Source organism: Tenrec ecaudatus, chromosome 9 (assembly GCF_050624435.1).
Source record: "Tenrec ecaudatus isolate mTenEca1 chromosome 9, mTenEca1.hap1, whole genome shotgun sequence".
Classification (NCBI taxonomy): Eukaryota; Metazoa; Chordata; class Mammalia; order Afrosoricida; family Tenrecidae; genus Tenrec; species Tenrec ecaudatus.
The window spans coordinates 83016030-83043720 of record NC_134538.1 but is presented as its reverse complement, the minus strand read 5'-3'; the positions used below and the strand labels follow the sequence as shown (position 1 = coordinate 83043720).

General features: G+C 44.1%; 2 protein-coding genes across 2 annotated transcripts in view; both read right to left on the bottom strand.

Moving 5' to 3' along the window:
- SPMIP4 (sperm microtubule inner protein 4) overlaps positions 1-27691 on the bottom strand; it is a 43062-nt gene that overhangs the window by 5625 nt on the left and 9746 nt on the right. The window contains exons 3-7 of the mRNA XM_075558274.1: positions 19283-19459; positions 14261-14332; positions 10128-10157; positions 5075-5259; positions 3951-4039 (exon numbers count right to left, since the gene is read on the bottom strand). Coding sequence (XP_075414389.1) covers positions 3951-4039; positions 5075-5259; positions 10128-10157; positions 14261-14332; positions 19283-19459 — 553 coding nt within the window. The remainder of the gene's footprint in view (positions 1-3950; positions 4040-5074; positions 5260-10127; positions 10158-14260; positions 14333-19282; positions 19460-27691) is intronic.
- Positions 14903-15734, bottom strand: LOC142456922 (small ribosomal subunit protein eS6-like). Its single transcript, XM_075558273.1, has one exon. It carries the CDS (start codon positions 15695-15697, stop codon positions 14936-14938), a length of 762 nt encoding a protein of 253 aa, XP_075414388.1. The 5' UTR covers positions 15698-15734; the 3' UTR covers positions 14903-14935.

Here is a 27691-nt window from a genome sequence, read left to right as displayed (position 1 = left end):
CCTCCACATTTTGCTCCCACTTTATCCAGGCCCTCCGACTGTGATCCTTTCGGCGTGGTCAGCAGGGGTGGCCAGGCCTCAGCTCGCTCTTCTGGTCTCAGGCTGAGAGAGGCGTGGGTTTGGCTAGTCAGTGAGGACTTTGGACTAAGGCTGTCCTGGCGTCTTTGATTTTCTTCACTCTTCTTTGCTCCCAATGGGGAGAGTTAGAGATTTTCCTTGAAGGAAAGAAAGATACAGCGAAGTAGATGGTTCCTCAAGCAAGTTTCTTCTTCACTTAAAAAAGGTATTTTCTTGTTATTGTTGTGAAACATACAGAAGCAACTCACACACGAGTTTAACCGGTTCCACACATACAATCCAGGGCCCTGAGTGTGCTTCCCACCGAATCTTCCCAGGAGCCCTGCTCTACAGTCCATGAGAATTTGATTTTTTTAAGGAAGACATTCAGTAATGGTAGGTGGGTGCTATCCCATTTTTCTGGCAAAAGAGGTAGCTGTCCATGGAGGCACATAGCCACACATCTCATATCCTCCGAGTCCTGATGCTCTTTTTTGTTGCTCTAGGTCAGGGGTGGGGGACATCCAATCCGAGGGCTGTAAAGGCCCTAGAAATCATCAACACCAGCTAACATCACACCCTCACCAAAGAGAGGCCGTTCCAGCTATCACATTCGGGGTGCGTTAATTAAATGTTTGCCCATGTGGCCTCAGAATGATGTTATAATATCCAAATGGCCCTATGCAGAAAAAAGGTTCCCCACCCCTGCAGGCGAATGGAGTTCAGTTGTCGTGCAAGCTTTTAAGATTCCCAGCACTACACAATGGACCAGGCAGTGGTCTCAACCTGTGGGTGGCGACCCCTTTAGGGGTCGAATGGCCCTTTCACGGGGTTCGCCCGATTCATCACAGTAGCAAAATGACAGTTATGAAGTAGCACAGAAAATAATTTTATGGTTGGTGGGGGTGGTCACAACCCGAGGAACTATGTGAAAGGGTCGTGCCATGAGGAACTAGGGATTAGAAGAGACGGACTAACTGCAGAGTTGGGCCAAGGCCCTGGGATGCCCCCTTAAACCACCATCTTACCCGGTTTATCAACTAAGGAAACAAAGCCCGTGAGGTGTTTGCTTGTACATCTGCAAGTACTCGTGCATAAGCTGAGCTTCAGCACACTTTTAATGCAGTTTTTGTGGTAAAATTAGGCGCCTCGGCGGATATTCGTGTCGGCTTATACTCGAGTACATACGGTATGTGGCCTTAGAAGCTGGTACTTTGAGGGGGGCGAGGAGCGTTTTTTTTTTAAAAAACATTTTATTAGGGGTTCATACAAGTCTTATCACAATCCATACATATACATACATCAACTGTCATTGTAAATAGAAATAATTTTGCTGTTTCTCTTCTAATCTGATACTTTAATTTCTTCTTCTTTTGTTTTTGTCTTATTGCTCTGGTTAGGACTTCTAATATAATGTTGAACAGAAATGATAGGACACTTTTATCCCATGCCTGACTCCAAGGGGGAAGCTCAAAGCTTTTTCCCATTAAGAATAACGTTGTTGGCTTTAATGTCCTAAGAGGCTGCAAAAACTCATGGAAAGATTCTATTATCTTTTAGTTCCATTTTCCACTAATTTTTTTGAGGTGCCTTTGTATGCCCTCACACCACTGGTCCTGAAGGGATCATCTGCCCTGGATTCCCTGTTTCCAGCTCCTCTCTGTACCAGTGTACATCCTCTGGTCTAGCCAGATTTGTAAGGTAGAATTGGGATCATGATAGTGGGGGAGGAGGAAGCATTTAGAATCTAGAGGAAAGTTGTATGTTTCATTGTTGCTATATTGGACCCTGACTGGCTCGTCTCCTCCCTGAGACCCTTCTGGAAGGGGATGTCCAGTGGCCTACAAATGGGCTTTGGGTCTCCACTCCACACCACCACCCCCCATTCACTATTTTTTGTTCTGATGATGCCCGATACCCGATCCCATCTATATCTCGTGATTGCACAGGCTGGTGTGCTTCTTCCACGTGAACTTTGCTGCTTCTGAGCTAGATGGCTGCTTGTTTATCTTCAAGCCTTTAAGACCCCAGACGCTACATCATTTGATAGCCAGGCACCATCAGCTTTCTTCGTCACATTTGCTTATGCACCCATTTGTCTTCAGTGATTGTATCATGAAGGTGAGCACACAATGATATGATTTTTGTTCTTTGATGGCTGATAACTGATCCCTTCAGCACCTCGTGATCACACAGGATGGTGTGCTTCTTTCATGTGGGCTTTGTTGCTTCTGAGCTAGATGGCTGCTTGTTTACCTTTAAACCTTTAAGACTCCAGACGCTATATCTTTTGATAGTCGGACAACATCAGCTTTCTTCACCACATTTGCTTGTTGGCTCGCTTTGTCTTCGGTGGTTGTGTCGGGAAGGTGAGCATCATAGAATTAAAATTTAATAGAAGAAAGTATTCTTGAATTGAGGGAGTACATTTTCCTTCTATTTCAACCATCTTTAGGATTTTCATCAGCAAAGGTATTAGATTTTATCAAACACTTTTTCTGTATCCTTAGAGGTGGTCATGTGGTTCTTTGCCTTTGTTCTATTGATGTGGCGTAGCACACTACTGGCCTTTCTTTCTTTCTCCCCCCATCCCCCAGTAGTTTAGGTTGGCATATAATTCACATATCATACAATTCAGTACTTTAGTCACCTCTAGAAGAGTTATACAATCATCACAAGCTGATTGATTTTCTCATGTTGAACTGTCCCTAGATTCCTGGAATTAATGCCTCTTTGTCATGGTGTTATGGCTCTCTTAATATGTTGTTGGATTCTGTTCACTAGTATTTTGTTGGGAATTTTTGCACATATATTCATAAGAAACTAGAGCCTGTAGTTTTGCTTGTGCTATCTTTGTCTGGTTTGGGTACTGGGGTTATGTTTGCTGTGTATAATAAATGTCAGGGTGTTCCATCCTTCTTTAGCTTTTGGAAGAGTTTAAAACCGTATTGGCACCAATTCTCTAAATTTTAGGTAGAAGTACTCAGTGAAGCCATTGTATCTGGTAAAGATTCTTCTTGAAATGTAACTTTACTTACTGTCTATCTTAGTGTATAAGCTGAGTTTTTCAGCACATTTTTAATGCAGTTTTTCAGAGTTGATTTTATAAAAATTTTATTTTTAATGAAATTTTTGTGGTAAAATTAGGTGCTGTGGCTGATATTCGGGTTGGCTTATACTCGACTATATACGGTATTTATTTTATGCAGCAGGAAACTGTCTATTCCATAGCTAAGTATGTGACACTGAAGTCACCACACACGCTCAGATGCCATGATGATCTTTTTCGGTAAAATTCACATAGTTCTAGCCTTCCAAACTTGTTGCTTGCTTACCTCATAGGTCATTGGATACAAGAAGATAATGCGTGTAAACACTTGCCACTGCCTCTCCTAAAGTAACCGGTCAGTAAATGTTAGCTAATTTCATCTTCAAATGCTTTGATATTTTCCTTCATGATTTAGCAGGTTATCTTTGTGATCACGTGGAGTTGCAGTACAGTGGTTCAGAGTAGAGACCGTGGGCTCATAAACCTGAGTTCTATGTTCATGAGATAGTCACCAACTCTCTTGTAAATCTTTCCGAAAATTTCCCATTCACTCGGTGTGTATTTGGGGGTATTTGATATGTTGTGGGAACACATGGGGGAAATGCAGCCCTCCACCACCATCTTTCTGGGGGAACCTTCTCATTTGGTACCGGGAAACATTACACGACCATCAAAAGTATTTTTAACTCAGCTAAGAAAAATTTAAAAACCTTGAATCACAGTCAGAATAGCTGTATTTTTTACGTAGATATAAAATAAAAACAGTTAGTCTTTTGGATATTTATAAAATTATTGGACAAAAAATATTTACTTTGCTTTAAGCTCACATTACTAAGCTACTTACATCATAATATACATTCTGACCTGGCCAAGTCAAGGCCTTCTTCTTGGAGTCAGAGGGAACTTCAATCAGTTCGTGTCTATAGGGATTACCTGAAAATTTCAGGAAAAGTATCAGTATGCTGAATAAATAACAACAGGCTTCCAACGCATGGCTTTATGGAAACAATAGAAGCAAGCTAATATCAGGTAGGGAAGAGTGCTAGTGACCATCACAGATATATAATTTTAGCTTTTGGGTTGCAGCCTGCTCTGGAGTTCTTGCCCCTTAAAGAGCAGTGTGTAGGGTCATTCACAGCCGCTGAGCCTAGTGCTCTCAGCAAGACTGTTACTGTCTGAGCTCAACACCTTCTCCATGCTGCCTCTCAACATGTTATGGTTCCAGTACTATTTTTCTATCCTTGGGCCTTACCTACCTCATAGCCTGCCTCACTCGACTAACGGGACGATCCCTGCCTGGCATGCAGCTCTTCTGTTACCGTCAGTTACTCTCGTTTCTAGTATGTTCACGCTTTCTCCAGAGGTTTCAGCTCTGCTTTCACACACATGCAGGCCTCCTCCAAAGAGCTGGGTTAGAGAAACAAGATGTCTTGTGCATGGGGTTACTGTGCTCACTCATAAAACCCTGCCCAGAAGGCCCCAGGGTTTGCATCTGGGAGAAGACCCAGGTGTCAGGAGGACGGGAAGAAACCACTCCTTTCAGTCAGTCTCTCAGCCTCCTCGCCCCTCTGCTATCCGTACTTCCAGCCTCTGAGGAACAAGCAAGTGCTGCAGTGGCGGCATTTCCAAAAGCTACACCAAAAGCGAGAGCAGGACGTGGGGAGGAAAATCAGGAATGCAAGTCGAAGGGAAACCACCAGTTCCACAGAGTCCTGGGGTCCGCGCTTCCCCTGGAAGCTGTGGGGAACGCCGGCGGAGAGGCAGGAGCCTCTGCAGAGGACCTGATGCAGCGGGGCTGTGGAGAGGCTCCAGCTGATTCTAATGGGCAGGCCCAGTTGACAGCCGCCTTCCTCATCTACTCATCAGTCACATGCTTGTCCCCGAGTCCTTTGTACGGATGCCTGCTTTACTTTATTCGGGAAGAGACTCCACTAACAAGAATTCTTCTGATTCTACATCCCGTTTTACCTTTTGTCTTCGCAGCAACCAATGAATCGTAAGTCTTCGCTGGCATGGTTGGGGGGAACGGTTGCTGGCTGCGGATCTTAATGCCAGTGTAGAGTTCCCTGGGCGACGTGAAGGTTGGGAACATGGCATCCCGGGAGATGTGGGTGTGGTAGGGGTGTTCGATTGGATACGGGAAGTAGATTTCTCTAAGATGTTGTTGAGCAAACAAAAAAGGGTGAAACAACACAGAACAGGAAAAATGCAGTCAAAAACATCACCATCAAGTATTCATTGGGACCCGGCTTTGCACCAGGTCCTTGTCTCCTCTCCAGGGCACGACAGTGACCCACAGAAAGCCTTGTGGAGCTGGCGCTCTGGGTCCACGTGTACTATAAAACGTATAAAATTGTCCTAATTTTGCTAGATGCACAAAACAAATTTTACTTGATTTCATATATCGTACCTAAATTCTTTATCAGCAAATAAACAATGCTTTCCTCATGGACATTAAGATCGGAAATCTTATGAGTGATGGGAAAACTTGGCAAACAGATGATAGTGATGGCTGAGCGAGATAATGAACAGTATCAGGTCAAACATGTTGAAATGACACATGCTTTGTGATATATGCACGTGTTTCTGTTAGCTGCCCCACTGAGCCACCCCCCCAACTCACGGCGACCTCATGCTCCAATGAACCATCGACTGCCCAGCGTGTGCCGTTTCCAGGGCAGGTGGTAGATGGGGACTGTGATCCCTGGGTTTTCATGAGCTGATTTCCAGGAAACACCCCATCTTTTTTTCTTTGTCTGTCTCCATCTATCCTCTCCCTTGCTACTTTCTCAGCTCCCACGAACAGATGAGCAATGGGTGTGCATAAGATGCACTGGCCAGGGATTGGATCCAGGTCTTCTGCATGGAACGTGAACAATCTACCACTGACCTGCCGCACATCCCTACATTTGCAGGGGCTTCTTGGAAAATGCAATTAAAGATAACGAAGTTTCCCTCCACACTTAGTGAAGCTCCCTTGTCTCTATTTACCACAATCCAGAAATAAAATGAATTCAACAACAACAAAAATGACCATGCAGCAGCAAAAGCAATTGACTTTCATGATATTTGGAATGCTACCAGAAGACTTTCTAGTGATTTTCCATCTCTGCCTCTGGCTTTGAGGGGATTGGCGGGTACTCCAATTACGTGTAGGAACGTGTTGGGCAGTGGACTTCAGTGCTGCAAAGTTTCACTGACGTTTCAACTCAAGGCATCTGTCTCTGAGCAATCAGCTAACAAAAATATACAGCTTGTTTATATACAGTGCTGTTTAGAACTTTTTAAAGAGCCCAATAGCTAGTCCAGGGAAGAATACAAAGGTCACAGGGACACCCATCATCTGGAGAAGTGGCGTAAATTAAAGAAGTTCTTGCGGGAGCTGTGTGAACTAAATTTACGGGGTACAGTTGAAAATTGAATTAGGAGAAACAAGGCCAGGTTGTCCTCCAAGGTCCAAAGGCCCGGGCACGCTGGAGAAGCGCTCCAGCCCCCAGGTGTGGCCGCTCAGTGCATTTATGGGAGGAGAGAAGGAAGGAGGTTAGGGGTCACCTGTGCTTATCATCCTCTTCCAGAGAAGCTGTGGCTATCTACACTTCCCAGGTCCGAATAGTAAACACGGGAGTGGTTTATTAGTGTTGCAGCTGTTGTTGTTAACCATTAAAGGCATGTCCTGAGTGTAATTCCTGCAACTCACTCAGCATTCACAAGTATCCAAGGACCTCCCAGATTATCTGCTGAGATATTTTCTGTTGGCAACAGATTGGTATGGCTGTGCCATAACCTATTCATAACATGTTTTCCTAAACTATATCCAAGTCCAAGGGAAATGATATTCCAGGCTCACAAATCAGTCTCACATCTTACCAGCCAAATAAGGCACATGGAAGAACATAGCAGAATCAAACTGCATTTTCTACTCATATAAATAAACTTGCACATAGTAACACAACCATAGTTTTTCAGCTTTTTCTATTCCCAATTCTAGTTCAACTTATTCAATTAGCAACTCTTTCTGGTATGTCTTGTGACTAAATGCATACTGGTTAGGGAACTATATTTGAAACCTAGCCTTTCTATGTCACCCCTCACTGTTCTCAGAGTCTCTTTACTCCTGGTCAAGGTCCCTTGCTTCGAATGTGCATGCCTCTCCGGTAGAAAATAAGCTTTACACTGCTGTTGTTGCGTGCCATCCAGTTGACTTTTGGTTTACAGAGAGTTTAAGTGACAAACTAGAACTGACTTCCAGAGTTTCCGAGGCTGTAATCTTTGTGGAAGCTGAGCTCCAGCTCTTTCTCCCATGGGACTGCTGGGTGGGTGTGAACTAAACACCTTTTGGTTAGCACTGGAGTGTGTAACGCTTGCATTACCAGAATTTCTGGCTTTATATTTCACTGCCTGGCCATCGAGTCAATGCTGACTCAGCGAGCCTATAGAACAGGGTAGAACAGCCCCTGTGGGTTTCGAACTTTTTACAGAGTGGAAAGCCATGCTTTTCTCCGGTGGAGCGGCTGGCCTTGGAGTTAGCAGCCCAATGAGCAACCAGTGTTACCAGAGCTCCTGGCTTTACATTAGACAAAACCCATCTTTCCTGACCAAAGTCAGCCCACAAATGCCATAGCTTTATTCATACAAATGCAGTTTTACTTAACCTGCATTTAGCTCACTTATTTTCAAGCTAATATGTAAGGGGAAATTAATTTGAATAAACTACATTTATCATTAAACCCAGTGAGTTGGATATTGGAAAAATGTACAAATGAACATCACTTTGTAGTCTATGGAATGAGGCTGATCCAGGACTGCTTCACTGAAGAAGCAGGGGCCCCACAGTGCCTTCTGCACTGGTACCACTGGACCACAAGGAGTCAAAACTCTCACTCACTGCCATCAAGTAGATTCTGACTCATAGTGACCCTATAAGACAGGGTAGACAAGTACCCCCTCAATGCAAGAACACTGTGTTCTACTAACCTGGCATTCCATCATGCTCACCTTCCCAACACAATCACTGAAGACAAAATAGGTGCATAAGCAAATGTGGTGAAGAAAGCTGATGGTGCCCAGCTATCAAAAGATGTAGTGGCTGGGGTCTTAAAGGCTTAAGATGAACAAATGGCCATCTAGCTGAGAAGCAACAAAAGTCCACATGGAGCAAGCACACCAGCCTGTGTGATCATGAGATGTCGATGGGATTACATATCAGGCATCAAAGACCCAGAACAAAAAATCCTATCATTGTGAATGAGGGGAGTATGGAGTAGAACCCAAAGCCCATCTGTAGACAGTTACAGATCCCCTTACAGAAGGGTCACAAGGAAGAGACCAACCAGTCAGGGTGCAGTATAGCATGGATGAAACATGCAACTTTCCTCTAGTTCTCAAATGCTTCCTCCTCCCCACTATCATGAACCTAATTCTACCTTACAAATCCAGCTAAATCAGAGCATGTACAGGGGGACAGATAAGAGCTGGCAACACAGGGAATCCAGGACAGATAAACCCCTCTGGACCAATATTGAGAGTAGCCATACCAGGAAGGTAAGGGTAAAGTTGGGGAGAAAGGGGAAACCAATCACAAGGATCTACATATAACCCCCTCCCAGGGGGACAGACAACAGAAAAATGGGTGAAGGGAGACACTGATCAGTGTAAGATATGAATAATAATAATAATGTATAAATTATCAAGGGTTCCTGAGGGAGGGAGGGAAAAATAGGAGCTGATACCAAGGGCTCAAGTAGCAACAAAATGCTTTGAAAATGATGGCAACATATGTACAAATGTGCTTGATACAATGTATGTATGTATGGTTGTGATCAGAGTAAGAGCTGTATGAGTCCCAATAAAATGATTTTTTTAAAAAAAGGAGTACAACTGCCCCTTTGGATTTCTAAGATTTAAAGCGTTACAGGAGCAGACAGCTTCATCTTTTTGTCTCGCGGGTCCACACCGCTGACCTTGTGGTTAGCAGCTCAATGGTAATCAACCATACTACCAGAGCTCCTGACAGGGGAGGCAGTCAGCGGGCATTCAGGGAGGCAGGTCCAAGTTCCCATGGAATCACAGCCGTGCCTGCACCCACCAGCAAGCCTTACCCCATGCCGTGCCATCCTCCATGCTGATGAGCCACTTTCACAGCAAAGTGAATATGAGTGGTATAAAAACCACACAGAGAGAGATAATAAAGTGAGGGAAAGATACTTTAACACCTGAACATTATAGCGATGTTGTGGCTTCAGACATGTATATTATGAGATTTTACTCAACATGTTGTATATACTGCAAAGGTTATTTTTGTTTAAAATATTACAAAATTATACCTTCAAAAGGAAACTAAAGTTAAAATTCCTATTTAAATTGGGGATACAAGTGTATTAGGAAATGGTTACATTGTTTTCTTCACGGTAGGACTATTAGAAAATAGGAATGTTTTATCCCGTAGCTGGTAAAGATTGCCTTTTCACTCTGCCTTGAGCCCTCCACAGAGAGGGAATGCCAAGGAGAAGGCAGACACCTAAACACACCCTTAACCACAGCCACACGGACACGGGGAGCCTGCATTTCTGATTTGGGAGCCATTCAGTTAGAGGCCTGGATTGTCTCTAGACACAGCCTGCCCAGTTTTAAACATTATTATTTTTATTATTATTTAATCATTTTAATGGGGGGATCTTACAAATCTTATGACAATCCATCATTATAAAGAAATGTACCATGCCAATGGGGACTGGTGTGAGAGGTGTCAGGAATTCTCCATACCACCTTCTCCATACTAAAATTATTCTAAGCAACAAATCTAAAATTATCCTAAAATTAAAAGTTTATTTCAGAAAGATTGGTAGGAGATCTAGTTGGATTAAATCAATGACCTTGGACATGTACCAGCTCTCCTCCCAGTTGTTCAAAAACAGCTTCCCTGAAAAGTCTCCTTAGTCCTCACGCTGATCTAAGACATGGCCAGTGGCCAGGGGCTTTGCGGGCTTCTAACACGGAAAGAAAGTACAAGGTGCATACTTACTGTAGCATAGCGCTAGGTGGTTTGGGACTCCTAGAACAGAAACAGGAAATATTACAATAAAGAAGCAGGAAAGAAACAGTAATAAAATAATACTAAGGATTTAAAAAGTTTATATTCCGATTAGAAATTTGCTTAGAAATAAAGAGGCTTCTTTCCCATTTCCACACTGCTGTGTCATTAAGATAATACTCTTGGGAACACTGACAAGACAGAAAACAATATGCGATCTCCATATGTACGTGATCTATTGATCCTTTTCCCCATTCCATTTATTCCAACTCAGTCCCACTTGCTAGACTTTGTGCCTTGCTTACTGGTGGTCAAGGTTGACGGGCTGACTCCTCCCCTCACAGAGCCCTGGCTCTGACTGCCCCTCCCATTGGTAAGTAGGCAGGCACAGGAGTGCTCGGAGGGAGTCTGGCATCACATGTGTGATGTACTCAAGCGACCTGAACTGACCCAAGTGTGACCTGGTTGGCGAAGATCTGTAAGTACTGCGTGTGCTTTCTCCCGTTGCCCAGATTGCTAAATCGTCCATGGTTAGCATGTTGCCAGTCAACAGAGAGGCTGGCACAGAACTGCCCAAGTTCTTGGAAGCTTGCCTTTTCTGAACCACTGCATTTCTGCACTGTTCTGAGCCTTGGGGGTCAAGGAATCTGAGGGCAGCCCTGGAACGAAGGCCACCTAGAGAGGAAGAGCCACCTGCTTGCAGTGGATTTTAGTGATTCATTCCAGCCTCTGAAAGAAAGTATGATTCTGAGGTTTGGGGCATATAAAAGGAATAAGGGGTTATCAGTTTGATAGTACCTATCACTAAAATTGGATGTATCACTTACTTTTATTAGAAGTTCCTTCTAGCTACAGGGCATTCGCTAGAAAGGGGTGCATACGTCACAGAACTGTCCTGTCCTGTAGTGTATTGTGAAGACTCAATCCACCAAGCCATGAAAGGTTTCTCTCCGTCTGTAAACTGAGTGGGTATGCTTGGCACTGAAAAAGCATGCCTTGTCTTCCTGCTATATTTCTGGATGAGTAGGGGGTTGGGGAGGTGATGAATATAGCAACTCAAGAAATCTAGAGTTACCAGACTGGCATATATATATATATATATATATATACATAGTATTAAATTGGCATCTAAAATTGTTCACAAGTGACAAATTTAGCTGTCATGTTGATTAAATGCTTAAAATAGATTTGACAAAAAAGGGAGGGGGACTTTAAATATAAAGTAAACCTCTTTAATCTGGCCAGTTCATCAGTTTACTGCCATGCCCCATCTGTTTTGCAAATGTCACTAAGCTCAAACTGCCTTATCTTTCCCCCATGAAACTGCAAGTGGGCTCCAGTACCGACCATTCAGAGTGGCCAAAGGCTTTATTTAACCACTGCCCCACCATTGGGGGTTCCAACAAATCCCATGTCTCTTTGGTTCCCTCTAGTGGCTCAACTCCATATAACGTCTTGCCGATTAACAGATTCTTTTTTTTTTTTTTTTAACAATTTATTGGGGCTGATACAATTCTTTTCACAGTTCATACATATACATACATCAACTGTATAAAGCACATCTGTACAGTCTTTGCCCTAATCATTTTTTTCTCTTTTCTTCTTTTACATTTTATTAGGGACTCCAACAACTCTTACCACAATCCATACATATACATACATCAATTGTATAAAGCACATCCATACATTCCCTGCCCCAATCATTCTCAAGGCATTTGCTCTCCACTTAAGCCCCTTGCATCAGGTCCTCTTTTTTTCCCCCCCTCCCTCCCCTTTCCCCCCTCCCTCATATGCCCTTGGTAATTTATACCTCGTTATTTTGTCATATCTTGCCCTATTCGGGGTCTCCCTTCCCCCCTTCTCTGCTGTCCCTCTCCCAGGGAAGAGGTCACATGTGGCTCCTTGTAATCAGTTCCCCCTTTCCAACCCACTCACCCTCCACTCTCCCAGCATCGTCCCTCACGCCCTTGGTCCTGAAGGTATCATCCACCCTGGATTCCCTGTACCTCCAACCCTCATATGTACCAGTGTACAGCCTCTGTCCTATCCAGCCCTGCAAGGTAGAATTCGGATCATGGTAGTTGGGGGGAGGAAGCATCCAGGATCTGGGGGAAAGCTGTGTTCTTCATCGATACTACCTCACACCCTACAAAATGTTTGCTTCGGGAACAATCCTAATACAAGCTCTGGGTGTAGAGGTTACCCGTTGAGTGGATAACCGCAAGGTCAGTAGAGCTTTGTACTTCTATAAGTAATTACAGCCTCAGAAACCCAGAGGGGCATCCTGGCCTGTCCTTGGGGCCAATGACAGTGAGTTTGGAAAGTTGGAACAATTTTAATTGTGGGTTATGCACAGGACTCTCAAAACCAAATTCATTGCCAGTGAAGCGATTCCAACTCACAGTAACTCTAAGGCAGGGTAGAACTGCCTCAGTGGGTTTCCAAACTGAAGTGCCTCTTCCTCCCAGGAGCAGTTAGCATTCCGGCACATACCTTCTGCCCAGGGCTGCCCACCTTAAAAACTGGCTAAGGACAAAGAAGGGCAGCATTTCAGCCCCGCCAGGTGCTCCTCGGGACCAAGCCGTGGCAGTGTGCATCTGTAAAGTTTTAAACCTTGGCTACCGACCCTCTGTACAGCTTCCCTACGAGTCACAATCGCCTCAATGGCAATGGGTAGCAATTCTAATAGGTAAAGAAGTGATCTGTTCGTTGTTACATCGATATCGTCAGGGTGCTTTCACTTTTAATACATGCGACATACTATGTCAATGAAAAGCGTATGGGAGCAGAAAGCATTTCCGAGGCTGTAAACCTCTTTGGGAGGAGAGAGAACCATCTTGCTCATCTCAGTGTGTATAAGTGGGAATCTACTCTTTGGCAGCGGGTGAACGGACACACACCAGAGAACAGCGCCACTGGAATAAGCAACGTATAAGTTAACAGCCAGCATCCCTTATTTGAAGGCTCCCTGGTGGCTGATACCTACAATGTCCATAGTTATCTACAATGTCCACTAGTCACTTTGCAGAGAGAGAACGGTAAAGATTCATGGCCTCAGCAGCCCGAAGGGGCAGTTCTACTCTGTCCTCCAGGGCTCCTATGAGCCAGAATCAACTCAATGGTGAGTTCTAGACAGTCCTAATTCAAGTCTGGGTGGCACTGTTTAGTGAGTGCTGGACTACTAACCACAGGCTCAGCAGTTCAGACCTACCAGGCACTCAGTGTAACAAAGATGAGTCTCCCTTCATAAAAAGTACAGCCTTGGAAATCCTCAGAATAGGAGTTGCTAGGAGTCAGAATCCCCTTGATGGCAATGGGTTTTCTGTTAGTTATTCTTGATCAAAGATCCCTGGTGGCACAGTGGTTACGTACTTGGCTGCCAACTGAAGGTCAGTAGTCCGAACCCACTGGCCATTCCAAGGGAGAAGACGTGGCAATCTGCAAGGTTTTACAGGCTTGAAAAGGCTATTGGGCATTTTTACTTTTTCTTTTGTTTCTTTAAAAAATCTTTTTATTGGGGACTCGTACAACTCTTATCACAATCCATCCATCCATCATTGTGTCAGCACATATATACATTTGTTGCCATCCTTGTTCCATTTTTACTTTTTCCTTTGGGTTGTTATGAGTCAATCCTATATTTTGTTTTATTCTTTATTAAAAATGAGAAGACTTAGGGAGTACTTTGAGTAAGAGCTGTTTTCATAAGGTCACAATAAACTGCTCTCATAAAAATCAGATAAATTTTCTTGACAGCCATTGTGAAATTGTCGATGGACTTTTAAAAGAATGCAATGGATATTCTTGAATTAGTAGGTCAAAGGCAGGGAAACTGACCAAGATGTCTTGTTTAACCTTTCTAGCATGACTTTGTTATCTTTTATGTTTTTTCTCACCTTATTTAAATGCCACAAACTATTAGTGGGTTTTGTTGTTGTTGTTATTGGGTTTATTTTGTTTGATCATCAATTCTGGTACTAATGATCTCTGGGGACTAAAAAGAGAACACGGTGGTTACTCTACAGTCCCTCACTCTAAGGCCTTCTGTCATGTAACGCATATCCTTTAAAAACGTTCTGTGATCCCATGTAAAGAAAGAACCCAAGCACCCAAATCCAACTTACAAGCAATCATTTCTAAGGATGTCGCTTTTTCTGTTTTGCGTCAAACAGTATAATTGTTCAAAAGGAGACTTTCTGAAAGGGGGGGGGGGAAAGACACAAAATTAAACATTTAAAAAATGGACACAATGTAGTGGTGACAGAGTAAAAGACTAAAAGACAAATAGATTAATATAATCATGTATATAGAGAAATAGGAGCCCTGGGAATGTAGTGGTTAAACATTAGGTTGCCAGCCAAAAGGATAATGGTTTGAACCCCCTGGCTTCCCTGGAGGAGAAAACCGAGGCAGTGTGCTTCTAGACAAATTTAAGTAATGCCCTAGAACACTGTGGGCAGCTCTCCTCAGCCCTACAGGCTGCTCTGAGTTAGAATCTATTCCCAGCAGTGGGTTTGGGATCTGGAAATTCAGTATATGAAAAGGTGGCATTTTAAACAGATGGAAAAGGATACACTTTATCATATATAATGCAGAAAAGTCCACAATCCATTTGGAAAAGAGGAGATTTCTATTTTACATTATTTGCAAAGATAAATTTAGGTAGATTAAAACTTCATAAAGAGTTGGGGGGAAATCTATAAAATATTAAAAGAGAATGCACAATATTTAATTCTTTCTTGGCAATTGAGAATTTTATTTTTTTTTTCACTAGATGAGCTTATTTATTCCAGGCTCTTTCATTTCTGACTGGACTCAGACTTGGAGGTAGAAGCCCTCAGCGAGGACAGCCTCCATCGCTTGGCAATCTGCTCCTGCCGCTTCTCCTTGGCCTCCTTCGTTCTCTTGGCCAAAAGCTTGGCATATTCGGCGGCCTCCTCCTTGTTTTTCTTGGTGCGCTGCTTCTTCAGGGCAATGCGCCGGCGCTTGTGCTGCAGGACCCGCGGAGTCACAAGACGCTGAATCTTGGGCGCTTTGGTCCTAGGTTTCTTGCCCTCTTTGTTCAGTGGCTTTCTCACAACGTACTGGCGGACGTCATCTTCTTTAGAGAGATTGAAGAGTTTGCGGATTCTGCTGGCTCTTTTGGGCCCCAGGCGACGAGGCACAGTTGTGTCAGTCAGTCCTGGGATATCTTTCTCCCCTTTCTTTACAATAACCAAGTTGAGAACGCTCAGATTGGCATCCACAATGCAGCCCCGGACAGATTTGCGCTTCCTCTCCCCAGTTCTCCGTGGTCTGTAGCAGGAGTGCCCCTTACTCAGCCGCAGGCGGACACGGCCGTGGGTCAAGACACCTTGCTTCATGGGAAAACCTTGCTTGTCATTCCCGCCGCTGATGCGGACGACGTAGCCCTTCCATTCATCGCCCAGCGCCTCCGCGGCAGCCTCCGCGGTGGCCTCCGTGGCCATTCGCTTCTCATAAAAGGTGCGAAGTTTGCGTTCATCGTCCACTTCAATGAGTTTCTGGCAGCCAGTGGCTGGGAAGGAGATATTCAGCTTCATGGTGAAGCACCCGACCGCCTCCGCGACGCCACGGAAAAGAGACGGCAATTGAGAATTTTAAGTAAGATTTTATTTTAAAGGTCAAAATCCAAAAGGAAATTGGATAGCATCAGATTTTAGAAAGGGTTTGTGAGACAAAAGGCACCAGAACAAAGTTAAATCAAAACAGAGATTGGTTTGTAGGGAGATTGGGGGTAAGGAGGGCGAGAAAACACACAGAAATTGGAAGAAGTATTATCAGAAGTGAGACTAATAAAAGACATATAACATATGGAGAATTAATAAAAATCTGTGAGAGACACTCAATTTAAAAAGGGCAAAGAATAAGAACAGAAAAGTAAATCTAAATGGCCAATGAACAGGGAAAATATCCATATTAACTATACCCAGAGAAATGCATCCTGATTAAAAAAAATACCCCTTTATACTCATGAGATCAGCAAAAATAATAATAGTTTGATAATATATGTGGTTTGCTGAGTATAGGGCAATGGATACTTTCAGGGTAAGAATATAAAGTATTGAGGCAACTACTAAAATTACTACTAAGATTAAAAATACTCCTATATTGAGAAGCAGCCAATCTTCGGAGCCAGGTTGTTCACTACAGCGTAACAGCAACAAAAGGAAGCTCTAAGAGAATGCACCATGCTGTTGGGCGGAGCTGTCAAGCCAACTGCACCTCCCACGGACCCCCTGGGGCAGAGTCGGACTGCTCCCCAAGTGTTCCAGGCTATGATCTTTATGGGAACAAGTCTCCAGGTCTTTCAGAGTTGCTGGGTGGTTTTGAACCTCCTGCCTTTCAATTAGCAGCCACACACTTAAGCGGTGTACCCACCAGGGATCCTTAAATAATCTGTGAGGCATCTGTGCCATCCAACAGGATGGGAAATTAAAAAAATTTACCAACCTGGAACCATTTCTAGACTGTATCGAGAAAGGAAAACCCAAGTTCCCTAACTACTGTCAAGTGATTTCACACATAAAGCAAGAGATTGTATATGCAGTGGGCCCACTTAAAACTGCATAAAGGTGTAGCCAAAGGTGCAGAAGAGGACGCACCAATGTGGTAACATTATGTCTCCCTCCAGGAGGGCACTAGGATTGAAGGGCACTGGGCCTCATCTGTCATATTTAATGCTGTCCTTCTATACAGAGTCTGCATCATGGAGTTCCTCTACCCAGTACAGACTGAAAGGCAATTTGCTTTCCAGCTTCTGCAACTGGTCCAGGTTTGTGAGGGTTACTTGTACCCATAAGAATGCTCACTCGAAGAAGCCCACTACTGAGGAGGTTCCTGAGAGTTAACACTCACTGCGGTGGAGTCCAGACGGCCTCACAGAGACCTAGTCTATAGGACAGAGTAGAACAGCCTCCCAGGAGAGTCAAGGTGTAATCTTTATGGAAGCAGACGGCTACATCTTTCTTCCAGGGAGCAGCGGGTGGATTCAAGCCAGCGACTTTGCAGGTAGTTAGCAGCTGAGTGTTTTAACCCTGGCACCAGGGCTCCTTCTCATTCAAAAACAACTCCACTGTCGTCCAGAGTCGATTGCAACCATAGGGCAGGGCAGAATTGGCCCTGTGGGTTTCTCAGACGGTAACCCTGTATGGGAGCAGAAAGCGCTCCAGCTTTCTCCCAAGGAAAGGCTGGTGGTTTCCAACGGCTGACCTTGCCGTTAGCAGCCCACTGCACAACCACTACACCACCAGGGCTCCTCATAAACATTAGGTAGATAAACTAATCGCTTGTATTCCAATCAGACTTTCCCCAGTCACCCCAGGGCTGGCTCCATGCCTTCATGAACACAGTTTTCCTGGGGAGAGGTGCAGAAGTTAAGCATAGACAGCAACCCAAACTTCCCCTGACCAAACTGACCTGGCTATTGTCACATTTGTGTTGACCAGCAGATGTGATCTGCCTGAATCACTTGTTAGGATAACAAATTCTTGGCTGTGTTAACATGGTGGCTGACTGATTACATAGACATTTCTCCTAAATATGGATTTCCTTCATTTACCACCTTTCTTCTGGCAGTAACATCATCCGTGGACATCCTAATGTCTTATCCATGATCTTGCCATCTTAAACTATGTTTCTTTTAACTAGGGAACCTAAACTGGCTTTTATCATATTTGCACAGTGGTAGAATGGGCTACTGATGATTCAGAAATGGTTGACTTCTGTCCTAGAGTGTGGCTCATGCTCTGGGCTAGTGGCTGGAAAACAGCTGTTTTCCTCAGAGCCAAAATGCCTGAGTCTTAAGACCAAAGGGTGTGGTGCTAACCATTGTATAATTAGGGTTATACTCGAGAAAGTTTTGCTTCGTCCCCAGCCACCTTGGGCTCTGCTGTTTTAGAAGTCAAGGAGAGAGATGCTTCCACCATGAAATGCAACAATGACCCACTTGAACTGGAAGTGGAACTGATATTGAACTTCTGGTCTCTTTCTTGATACTTCTGGATAAAGCAGGCAGGAGAGGACCATACCAGTAGGTAGGGATGGCTGATATTGATTATCAAGCTCCAACCACAGTGAGAGGGAAACGGAGTATTTGTGGAACCTGTGGAATCTTCTGGACACCTCTTAGTATAAGCTCTCCGGTAGCATAAGTTAATCTCACATAACCTGTAATGGTTTGAAAGGTATCTCCCCCAAATAGAAATATAAATTTACATAAATTAATGTTATATAAATTCTAACCCTTGTAGTGGTTACAATCCCATTTGGCAATGGGTTTTCTTTGTTATGTTAATGAGACAGTGCTATTGCAGGGTATGACTTTAAGATTTATGAATTAGTATTGGAATATTTAATATTTGAAAATGCTTGGTAGATGCTAATGACTATAATAAAAATCAATGAATACATTATATAGTGAACATTCCAATAACCAAGAACATCTGTACAAATTAGGCCTGCTATTTGTTCAAAGAAAAACATTTTTAATTTAATATTTTCCTCTCTCTCTGGAATATTTCCATTTTAGTTTTAGCTAAGAGGGGATAAGCAAGGGAATTAAATTAATCAACATTTCTGATCACAGTACGTTAACATCTCTAAAGACAGCCAAAAGCCCCATAAACGCAGATTAACTGATTTCACAATTAGCAATTATAATTAGTTTTTCCATCTGTGGGTTTTTTTTTGGGTGATACTTTATATTTTAGAGTAGTTTTACAGTTTGTAGAAAAATTGAGCAGAAAGTACCAAGAGTATTGTCTTGCACACTGTTTCTTCTATAACATCTTACACGAGTGTGGCCCATTTCTTAAAATGATGAACCAATGCTAACATATTATGAGTAACTAATGTTCTGCATGAAGTTTTGCTCTTTGGGGAGGGCAGTCCTATGGGCTCTGGCACCATCTGTCTTTTCTCAATGGAAGTCCCTGTGGTGTTGTTGGTTAGGGGTTGGACTGCTGATCCCAAGGTCAACAGGTCAAATCCACCACTTGCCCTGAGAGAGAAAGATGAGGCTCTTTGCTCCCATGGGTTCAGTCTTGGAAACCCTAGACAGGGTCTCTATGAGACACAATCGACTTGATGGCAGTAGGTTACATACATATAGCAGAAAGCTTATTTACCTTGCCCAGGCTTCGCCACTACATCCATAATGCTGATGTCCTTTCCCCAAGCAATGAGGGTGTTCACATTTTGGCCTGTGTTCTTCGGAGAGTGAAATTGGTATCATTCTACCACATTCCCTCTCACCACCCCAGGGGAGCCTGCACTGCTGGAGTGACTCCTTGAATTCCTGGTACCTGTGAAGAGAGAGAGACGTTGGAGATAGCTTTAGAAACAATGGAAATGTCCATGGCTTCATATGGATGTTTGTATTATTGTAGGAACACAGACAGAATTCTTAGAGGAGGGTAGATTATGATACATAATGAATATTTAGGCAACATGGGACCCTTGAAGGAATGAGATCAAATTCCAGAAGGCATATATATCTATAAGATGGGGAGTATTATGATGAAGGAGTCCTGGTAATATAGTAGGTTATGTTTGGGGCTGTAAAGTGTAAGGTTAGTAGTTCAAGCCCATCAGCTTGCTCAGAGGTAGAAAGAAGAGGCTTTCAGCTCCTGTAAAGATTTATAGTCTTAGAAATGTTATATAGGATTGCTAAGAGTTGGAACTGACTGGACAGTGGTGCATTTGGTTTGGTCTGGTTTGGTTACTGTGAAGGAGCAGAGGCTACGAGATGCTAAGTTCCACCTAGAGCTTCTGTGACAGTGGGTCTCTGTGTGTGGTCTCTGCCCCAGTAACAGCAGCAGCAGGATCATTTGAGAGCTCAGGCTCTGTCCCAGACCCAGGAATCAAAATCCCTGGGGTGAGCGGCCCAGTAATCTGCATTACCAGCCCTCCAGGTGATTCTTACATGTGCTACAATTTTAGCAGCTTTGTCCTACCTATCCAGTTGCCTCTTTTGTGCTGTAGGCTACAGGTCAGACTCATAATCAGACTCATAATGTCAGAGGGGGCTACTAAAAGTTTTAGAGGTGTCCTGATCATGTTGTGGGTTACTGCAAACCACAAGGTCAGCAGTTCAAACTCATCAGGTTCTCCATAAAGTAGAGGCTGTCTGCTCCTGTAATGATTTAAAGCCTCTATGAATCCAAACTGACATAGTAGGTTTGGGGTTTGGTCCTATTCCAGTCACCGCTTGTAGAAACTAGGTCTCCCCTTGTCTCATCCCTTACAAATGGTACAATTGAATGGGTTGGTGGCCTGGAAGTCCCGTCAACTGGCTCATCTTGAAAACAAATAGTTCAGATGTTTTCTCAGCTCCAGCTTATTCCCAATGGAACAGTGCCTCCCCCTCTGCCTGCCACCTAGGAAGGGTTCGGTGGAGTCCGGAGAGTGACTGCGCGTGGGCGTGAACGAGCAAGGGTTTGTGTCTTCCTTTGCACCCAAGATACCCGGGCGAGGGAGAGGACCTCATGGGACATAGAAGAATGTATCTGGTGAAAGATCTGCTTCTTAATTAGGAAGGCTTACTGACTTCCAGTTTCCAGTGATGGCAGGTCAGGCTATTTGTACCAACTGTCCCACTGAAACAAGTAAAAATGAAAAGAAAAGCACCCTCCTAAACTCGACTAATTGTTAACAGTATAGAAAGGGATACTAGACCCACAAAGAGGGAAAACAGAAACCCAGAGAAGTGCAGCAGCATAGGTGGGTAAGGCGACCACTTTTGGTGGGACAGTCCCGATTTTTAACAATTTTTCCCACGTCCCGCGGCGTTTTTAAAAAGTCCCAATTTTTGGAAAGAATGCACAACAAGCTAGGGTACGTGGTTTTCAGCGGCCATGTGGCTATTTCGCCAGGCTATGAGTTTTATCAGTGGTGCCCCGCTTTACCAGGGTTAACATCTGGTCACCTAACCTTAGGGCAGCGCCTATTCTGGCCAAATGTACACTTCTGCTTAGTGGGCCTTGCAGAGCGACGGGTACAGAAATCAAAGCTCAGGGTCGGATTTAAATAAGGAAGTCTCCACAGTAAGTGGGGGTCCCCAAAAGATACTTCCACACTAAAGATGGGTCAGAAGAGTGGTCTCTTGCCCAAGTTTGCATGTGCCTAGGCCTTGATCTTGGATTTCAGGCACTGGCAGGACAAGCAGGAGCCCTTTCTGGAGTAAGGGTCCTTTGAGAAACCCCTTGGAAGGTGAGCTAGGGAGAGAAAGAAAGGGTGTAAGGGAGAGGGCAGAGGAAGGAGCCAACAGGGTGACGAAGGCCCGGAGGAATGCGCCGGACACCCTAGGGGACAGGCAGGCTAAAGGATACAGAAGTGGGCTTCTTGGGGGTTTTAAGTTATATGTAGCATGATCTGATCTGGTGTGACCCTTCCCTTTGACCCCATTGCTCACAAATGCTCTCTGTGGGCAAAGCGTTTAGAGGAAGTGGAGGAAACACCGAGTGTCACCCCTGGGCTGATGTGGTAGTCAACAGAACCAGGAACTCATAGTCAGAAGTGACCATGAGGCTTGGAAAGCATCCCCTGACCCACCCTGGAAACTTGGATACATTTTGGGGAAGGCTTTGGATTTCCACCTAGGGGAACTAGTGGTGTGCATTATGACTTGAGCTGCTAACTACAAGATCGGTGGTTTGAAACGACCAGATGCTCCATGGGAGAAAGGTGAGGCTGTCTACTCTTGTGAAGATTTAACCATGGGTCCTCAAACTTTTTAAACAGGGGGCCAGTTCACTGTCCCTCAGACCTATTGGAGGGCCAGACTATAGTTTAAAAAAAAACTATGAACAAATTCCTATGCACACTGCAAATATCTTATTTTGAAGTAAAAACGGGGCAAACATACCTGGTGGGCCGGATAAATGTCTTGGGCGGTCCATATGTGGCCCGCGGGCCATAGTTTGAGGACCCCTGAAAGTCTCAGAAACCCCACGGAGCAGTTCTATTTTGTCCTGTAGGGGCGCTATGAGCTAGAATCAATTCTATGACAATGAATGGAATGGCTTTGATAACGGGTTGAGTGTAATGGAAAGGCTAAGAAGGTAGTTAAATTAGAGTCAATGTAGAATTCAGGAATCGGGGTACAGTAGAGGAACGTTGTGACGAGGTGACGCGTGGGAGGACATCAGTGTCCGGCGGGGCTGTACCAGCCCTCTGGACTATGCCTAGGGAGAGACAGGGAGTGCGTCCGGAGCATGGGAGCAGAGCTAGGGCCTGTGGTACTCCTTCTTCCTTACACCCGCGTAGAGCCGGGCTTACCGAGCCCCTTAAACACTGCTGAATGGAAATATGCTCGTTCAGAAAAATGGGATTATCTTATGCCACATGGCTTAGTTCATAAAGTCAATAGACCAGGAATCCGTGAATTACAGTTTGTGTCCAAACTGCAGTCAAATCCAACCCCACTGACTGTTCCTGTCAAGAAATGTTATTTGAAGGCATCCCACACCACCTGTTATTTGTCGTCTGTGGCTACTTTCACCCAGCAACAGTATAGTTGAGTATTCGTGACAAAGACCATCCAGCCGAAAATACTTACTACCTGCCCATTGAGGGAAAAGTTTGCCAGCCCCTGCTCATGGCAATCAAGGGGCAACTGGGAGACCACTGATTTGAGGTGCTATCGAAGGGACATTCAGCGCCCAGTCATTTCATGCCCCTGGCAGCTCTCTGACAAGATGACTTATAGACAGGGTTTGGAGGGCATGACAGGTGAAAAATACTTAAGCACATTTGATTAATGACAACCTAGACTTTAAAATCTAGGTTTGTAAAAGGTACATTTGAATTGTAAATGAGTCAATTTCTCAACATCTGACCCCCATATAGTGCACCGTCCTAGGAAGGTGAGCCAGTAGAAAGTGTTCATCAGTCATTTCGGTTGGCATCCATCTGAAGCCAGGAAGTTGCAGGAAACCATTTACAATGAAAGGCAACGCAGAGAAGTCACGTTTCTCTTCCCCTTTCGAGTATCATGCTTTCCTCCTGAGTCTGAAAGCTAACAGCATTTTAGAGGAGTCGATTATAGAAAATATGAAATATTTTAAAAGCTGAACTAAAACATATGTCCTTAACAAAGAGAAAAATAAAGTACTGTGTCAGAGAAAGTGGAAATGTTAACTTAAAAAAAATATTCCTAAGGATAAATCAAGTAGCATAGTGGGTTAAGGACTGGGCTGCTAACCACAGGTTGGTGGTTCAAACTCATGAGCTACTCTGAGTGAGAAAACTGAGGCTGTCTTTTTTTTTAAATCATTTTACTAGGGGCACATACAACTCTTATCACAATCCATACATACATCAATGTGTAAAGCACATTTGTACATTCATTGCCCTCATCATTCTCAAAACATTTGCTCTCCACTTAAGCCCCTGGCATCAGCTCCTCATTTTTCCCCTCCCTCTCCACTCCCCTCCCTCTTAAACCCTTGATAATTTATAAATTATTATTTTGTCATATCTTACAGTGTCCAACGTCTCCCTTCACCCACTTTTCTGTTGTCCAGAGGCTGTCTGTTTCCATAAAGATTAGTATTCTCTAAAAACCAACACAGCAGTTCCGCTCTGTCCTGCAGGGTCGCTATGAGTTGGAATCAACTCAATGGCAGTGGGTAGCAGCAGGTAGGAGCAAACCACTCTCTTGTTTCGAAGTTGCTTTGTGGGAGTATGAGCGTTAAGTCACAAACCCAGGGCCAAATATATCCAGTTACTACTAGAAACCATGGTCAAAGAAAAGCTCGGGATAAATATAACTCCGTGTTTTACTTGGTAGAGAATTAACACTCAAAAGTGTTCAGGACTCAGAAAGCAATGGAAGGATGTCGGAAACATATGAACTTGTAATTCAGGCTTAAGCCATTCTCAAAGCACTTCCTTAATTGAGATGTTTGTCTTTCTAATGAGCTAGAGAACTTGCTGGTGATAAGGAGGGGCCAGCTGACTGGGAAACTGATAGGCATTTGTGATGATTTTAAAGAGTTCCCCATGTCCCTCTTACATTTGCAGGACCAGAAATAGACATTACCACCCTTCTATTTACTGAATAATTTAAAAGATCAAGCTAGATTATGTGAAATAATAAACACTGTCAATGTTCTAAAAACGTACAACTGAATAAAGTAACTGAATTATTCAGATTAATCTGCTCTTAGTGAGTGAGCCATCCAGAAGCCACACTCTTCGTTTTCTATGTCAGTGATTTTGCCAATGCTCACTGAGCCCTGGAAAGCTTTTAGAAAATACTCCCTCACTCCACCTCAGCCCTACCTACTGGTCCAGAATGTCCACAGATACAGCCTGGAAACCTGTATTTTAACAAGGCTCCTCAGGTGATTTTGATGTATCCTGTCAACAAACCTGGAGGCTCCGTTGCATAATGGTTACAAAGTGTGCTGCTAACTGCAGGATCAGCAGTTCAAAGCCACCAGCTGGGCTTTCTACTCCTTTAAAGAAGTACAGTCTCCGGAACTCACAGAGGCAGTTCGTTCCATTCTGTCTAATGGGTCACTAGCATGCGGTATGGACTAGGATGCAGTGAGATGGGTTCTGGTTCGGTCCACAGACCAATGCTGAGTTTGATACTGACTGCACCTCTGCTGCCTATACTGGGAAGATGAAAAAGCAAGCGGATCCAAGAAAACCACATCGTGATGTGAAAATTGCCAGGCAGTTAAAAATACATGAAGACACTAGAGCACGCAGAAGTGGCGAATGGCGTGTGATGAGGGAGAGGAAAGAGACACGTGGGCAGTCCAGGGTTAGGAAGGTGAGTTGCTAAGAGCTACTTCAGCATCCTGGGACTGATGGCTATTCTTGAAATGGAGTAGGAGAATCCCTAAATCCAGAATCTTTTTCTTTTTTTGTACCATCTTCTTCTTTTTTTGGTACCTTGACGTTAGCATTGGTAGCCAGGGACCTTGAAGCGGGTCTGAAAAAGCAACCTTCAGCAGCAGTTGAGTAGAGATGCTGCTGTTCTCCTGCTGACCTTTCCAGGGCCGTTAGAAGAATGACACGGACAGGGAGAATCTTCCCTTTCCACAGCGGCTCAGATTCCTTTATAGGGAACGCGGCGCTGAGAGCCAGAATCAACTAGCTGGAAGCTCAAACTTAGAACATGGTTCTAGCTTAGGGGTTATAAGGAGGGGCTATAAAATTATTTTTAAAATTCTGCTTATCCACCAACTGTTTGAAGGTCCCCCTCATACATTATCGTCCCGTTTTCCCAATTTGGAAATCATGAAAGGACAGAATTCACAGAAAAAAAAGAGCAAGTTTTAGTTATGAGAGGCCCGAAGCCAGGCTATCTCTAGATATTGCTTCACAGGATACCCTTTTGTAGTAGTTTGTAGGTAGCTGAACATATGCTGCATTTAAATTAATAGTCAGTTAATGAAAACCAATCATTTCCTTAAGGTTGCTTCTCTTGAATTTCCTGTCAGAGTTGTTGAGTCAAACACCAGCCATCAGTAGGACCATTTAGGCAAAAAGGATCTAACTGTCCGTGAATAATCTTAGGGGAGTGCTTTTAGGGCACAGTGATGTTAACAGGTATGGCAATCAGAAAGTCTAAATGGATTAAAACAGGTAGATATTGAGGTGAAAGATGGAGTGGACATCTGTTATCTTTGTTTGCCTGAACCCCGCTTTTGTGTTAATAAACCCCAGTCTGCTTTATGGGAACCGCTTATCCTTTGCCTGCGTGGTTTCTATTGGGCAGAATCTCTAGGGTGACTCATGGCCTAGGTCTGGCCAGTCACAGCCTTGATTCCCTGGCCTGGCCTCCACAGTGATTTAGGAAAGCACGAATGCCCCCATCAGAAGCTAATGAAAGTCCTCTCTAGAGCTTTTTCTTCCATTTCCAAGTCCCCTGTGCTTGGAAAACTGCCAAATGTGAGCCTGCAGCTGCTAGGAGTTGTTGGTGTCACTATGAGAACCTTCCCAAGAAAAGCCACATAAGAAAGCCGCTGCCCCATGCTGTCATATGATCTATGTCTGAGGCTAGTTCTAACGCTGACGTTTTCATTTATGTGCACCAACAAGCCAAATGATCCTTTGGTTTAAGCAGTTTGAGTTTGGCTTAGCTATTATTTTTTTTTCCCTCTGTCACTTAAAGAAGAACCAAAAAAGTTTTCATAAACCAGAGAGTCCCCTGAGGCCTGGGCAGGAGGGTAAACCCTACAGTAAGTATTTGGGAAGTACAAACAGTCAGTGCCGTGAGGAAGCTCGTGTTTAGTGTAGTCTCTCGACTTTCATAGGCAGATGAGCTGGTGGACTTGTGCAAATGCAGACTCCTTGGGCCCCAGCCCATTGGTCCCGATGGCCTGGGTTAGGGGTGGTCCCAGGACTCTGTATTTTAAACCGTCTGCAGAGCATGGTGTGCGTGGCTGAGACAGCCCCGTGAGAAGAACACACTATGGTAGCATCTGTGCTGGAAGGGTGTGGGGACCAAGACCAAGGGGAGCCCCCCGAAGGCAGGGATTCCCCACCATGGCCTACTGGACGCACCAGAGAGGGAAGACCAGACCCACTGCCATCAAGCTGATTCCAACCCTAACGGCCCTAGGCAGAGGTCCCGACACTATACAGCTGTTTTCTCTTTTTATAGTTTTATTGGCACATAATCCATATATTCAATTCAATGGCTCAATCACTACTACAATCAACTTTAGAACTTTTTTCCCCAGGGTTAAATCCTTTATAAAACAAGTGTGTGATCACAATCAGTTCTAGTGCTCCCTCCCCACTCCTGCATGCGTTGTTTGCTCCTCCAACCCTCTCACCCACCCTTTCTCCCATCCCCCCCCCCACTCCCTACCCCTCAATACCCTATAAACTGTACATCTTTCTGGGAGCAGACAGCCTCAGTCTCACCTTTCTCCCAAGGAGCATTTGGTGTGTTTGAACCACTGACCTGCAGTTAGCAGTCTAACACCTAACTCACAGCACCACTAGGGCTCATAGATAGATCTTGGGAAATTGTATGAAACCTATGCATTCTACTTGTTAGCTATGATCATCACTGAGAACGACAGATAAGCATTACTATTGGGGATACCCAGGCAAATAAAAAACACCCCAAATTTAGAATCACTGTTTTAGTGTTCTTTGCTTATAAAGAAGCAGCACTGGCCAGACACTGACTACCAAGCAATTGAAATCTGGAAATTCTGCTTAATTGTAAAGGCTGTTCACATGCTTATTTAATGGCTTTTAATTAGAAAATGCCTGAAATCTTATGAAGAATACATAGGCAGCAGAGGGGACAGAAACTAGAAGAATTTGGCCTACCTCACGAAGAAGGACACAACTGACAGAGAGCACTTAGCCAACAACTGTAAAACTCGAAATTGTTAGATTTTATTCCGGTCACCTAATTTCACGTGTACAGCCCATTTTACTTAGGACTAGGTTAGCATCTATCTAGCTGCAAAAGAGAAAACTATTTATTCCAAAACTCAAACAGATGTTCTGAGGCAAATTCAGCACATCAAGAATTGTATGTCTGTGTAAGTAGGTGG

Coding starts and splice junctions, on each gene's coding strand:
- LOC142456922 (XM_075558273.1), bottom strand. CDS start 15,697: ATGAAGCTGAATATCTCCTTCCCAGCCACTGGCTGCCAGAAACTCATT.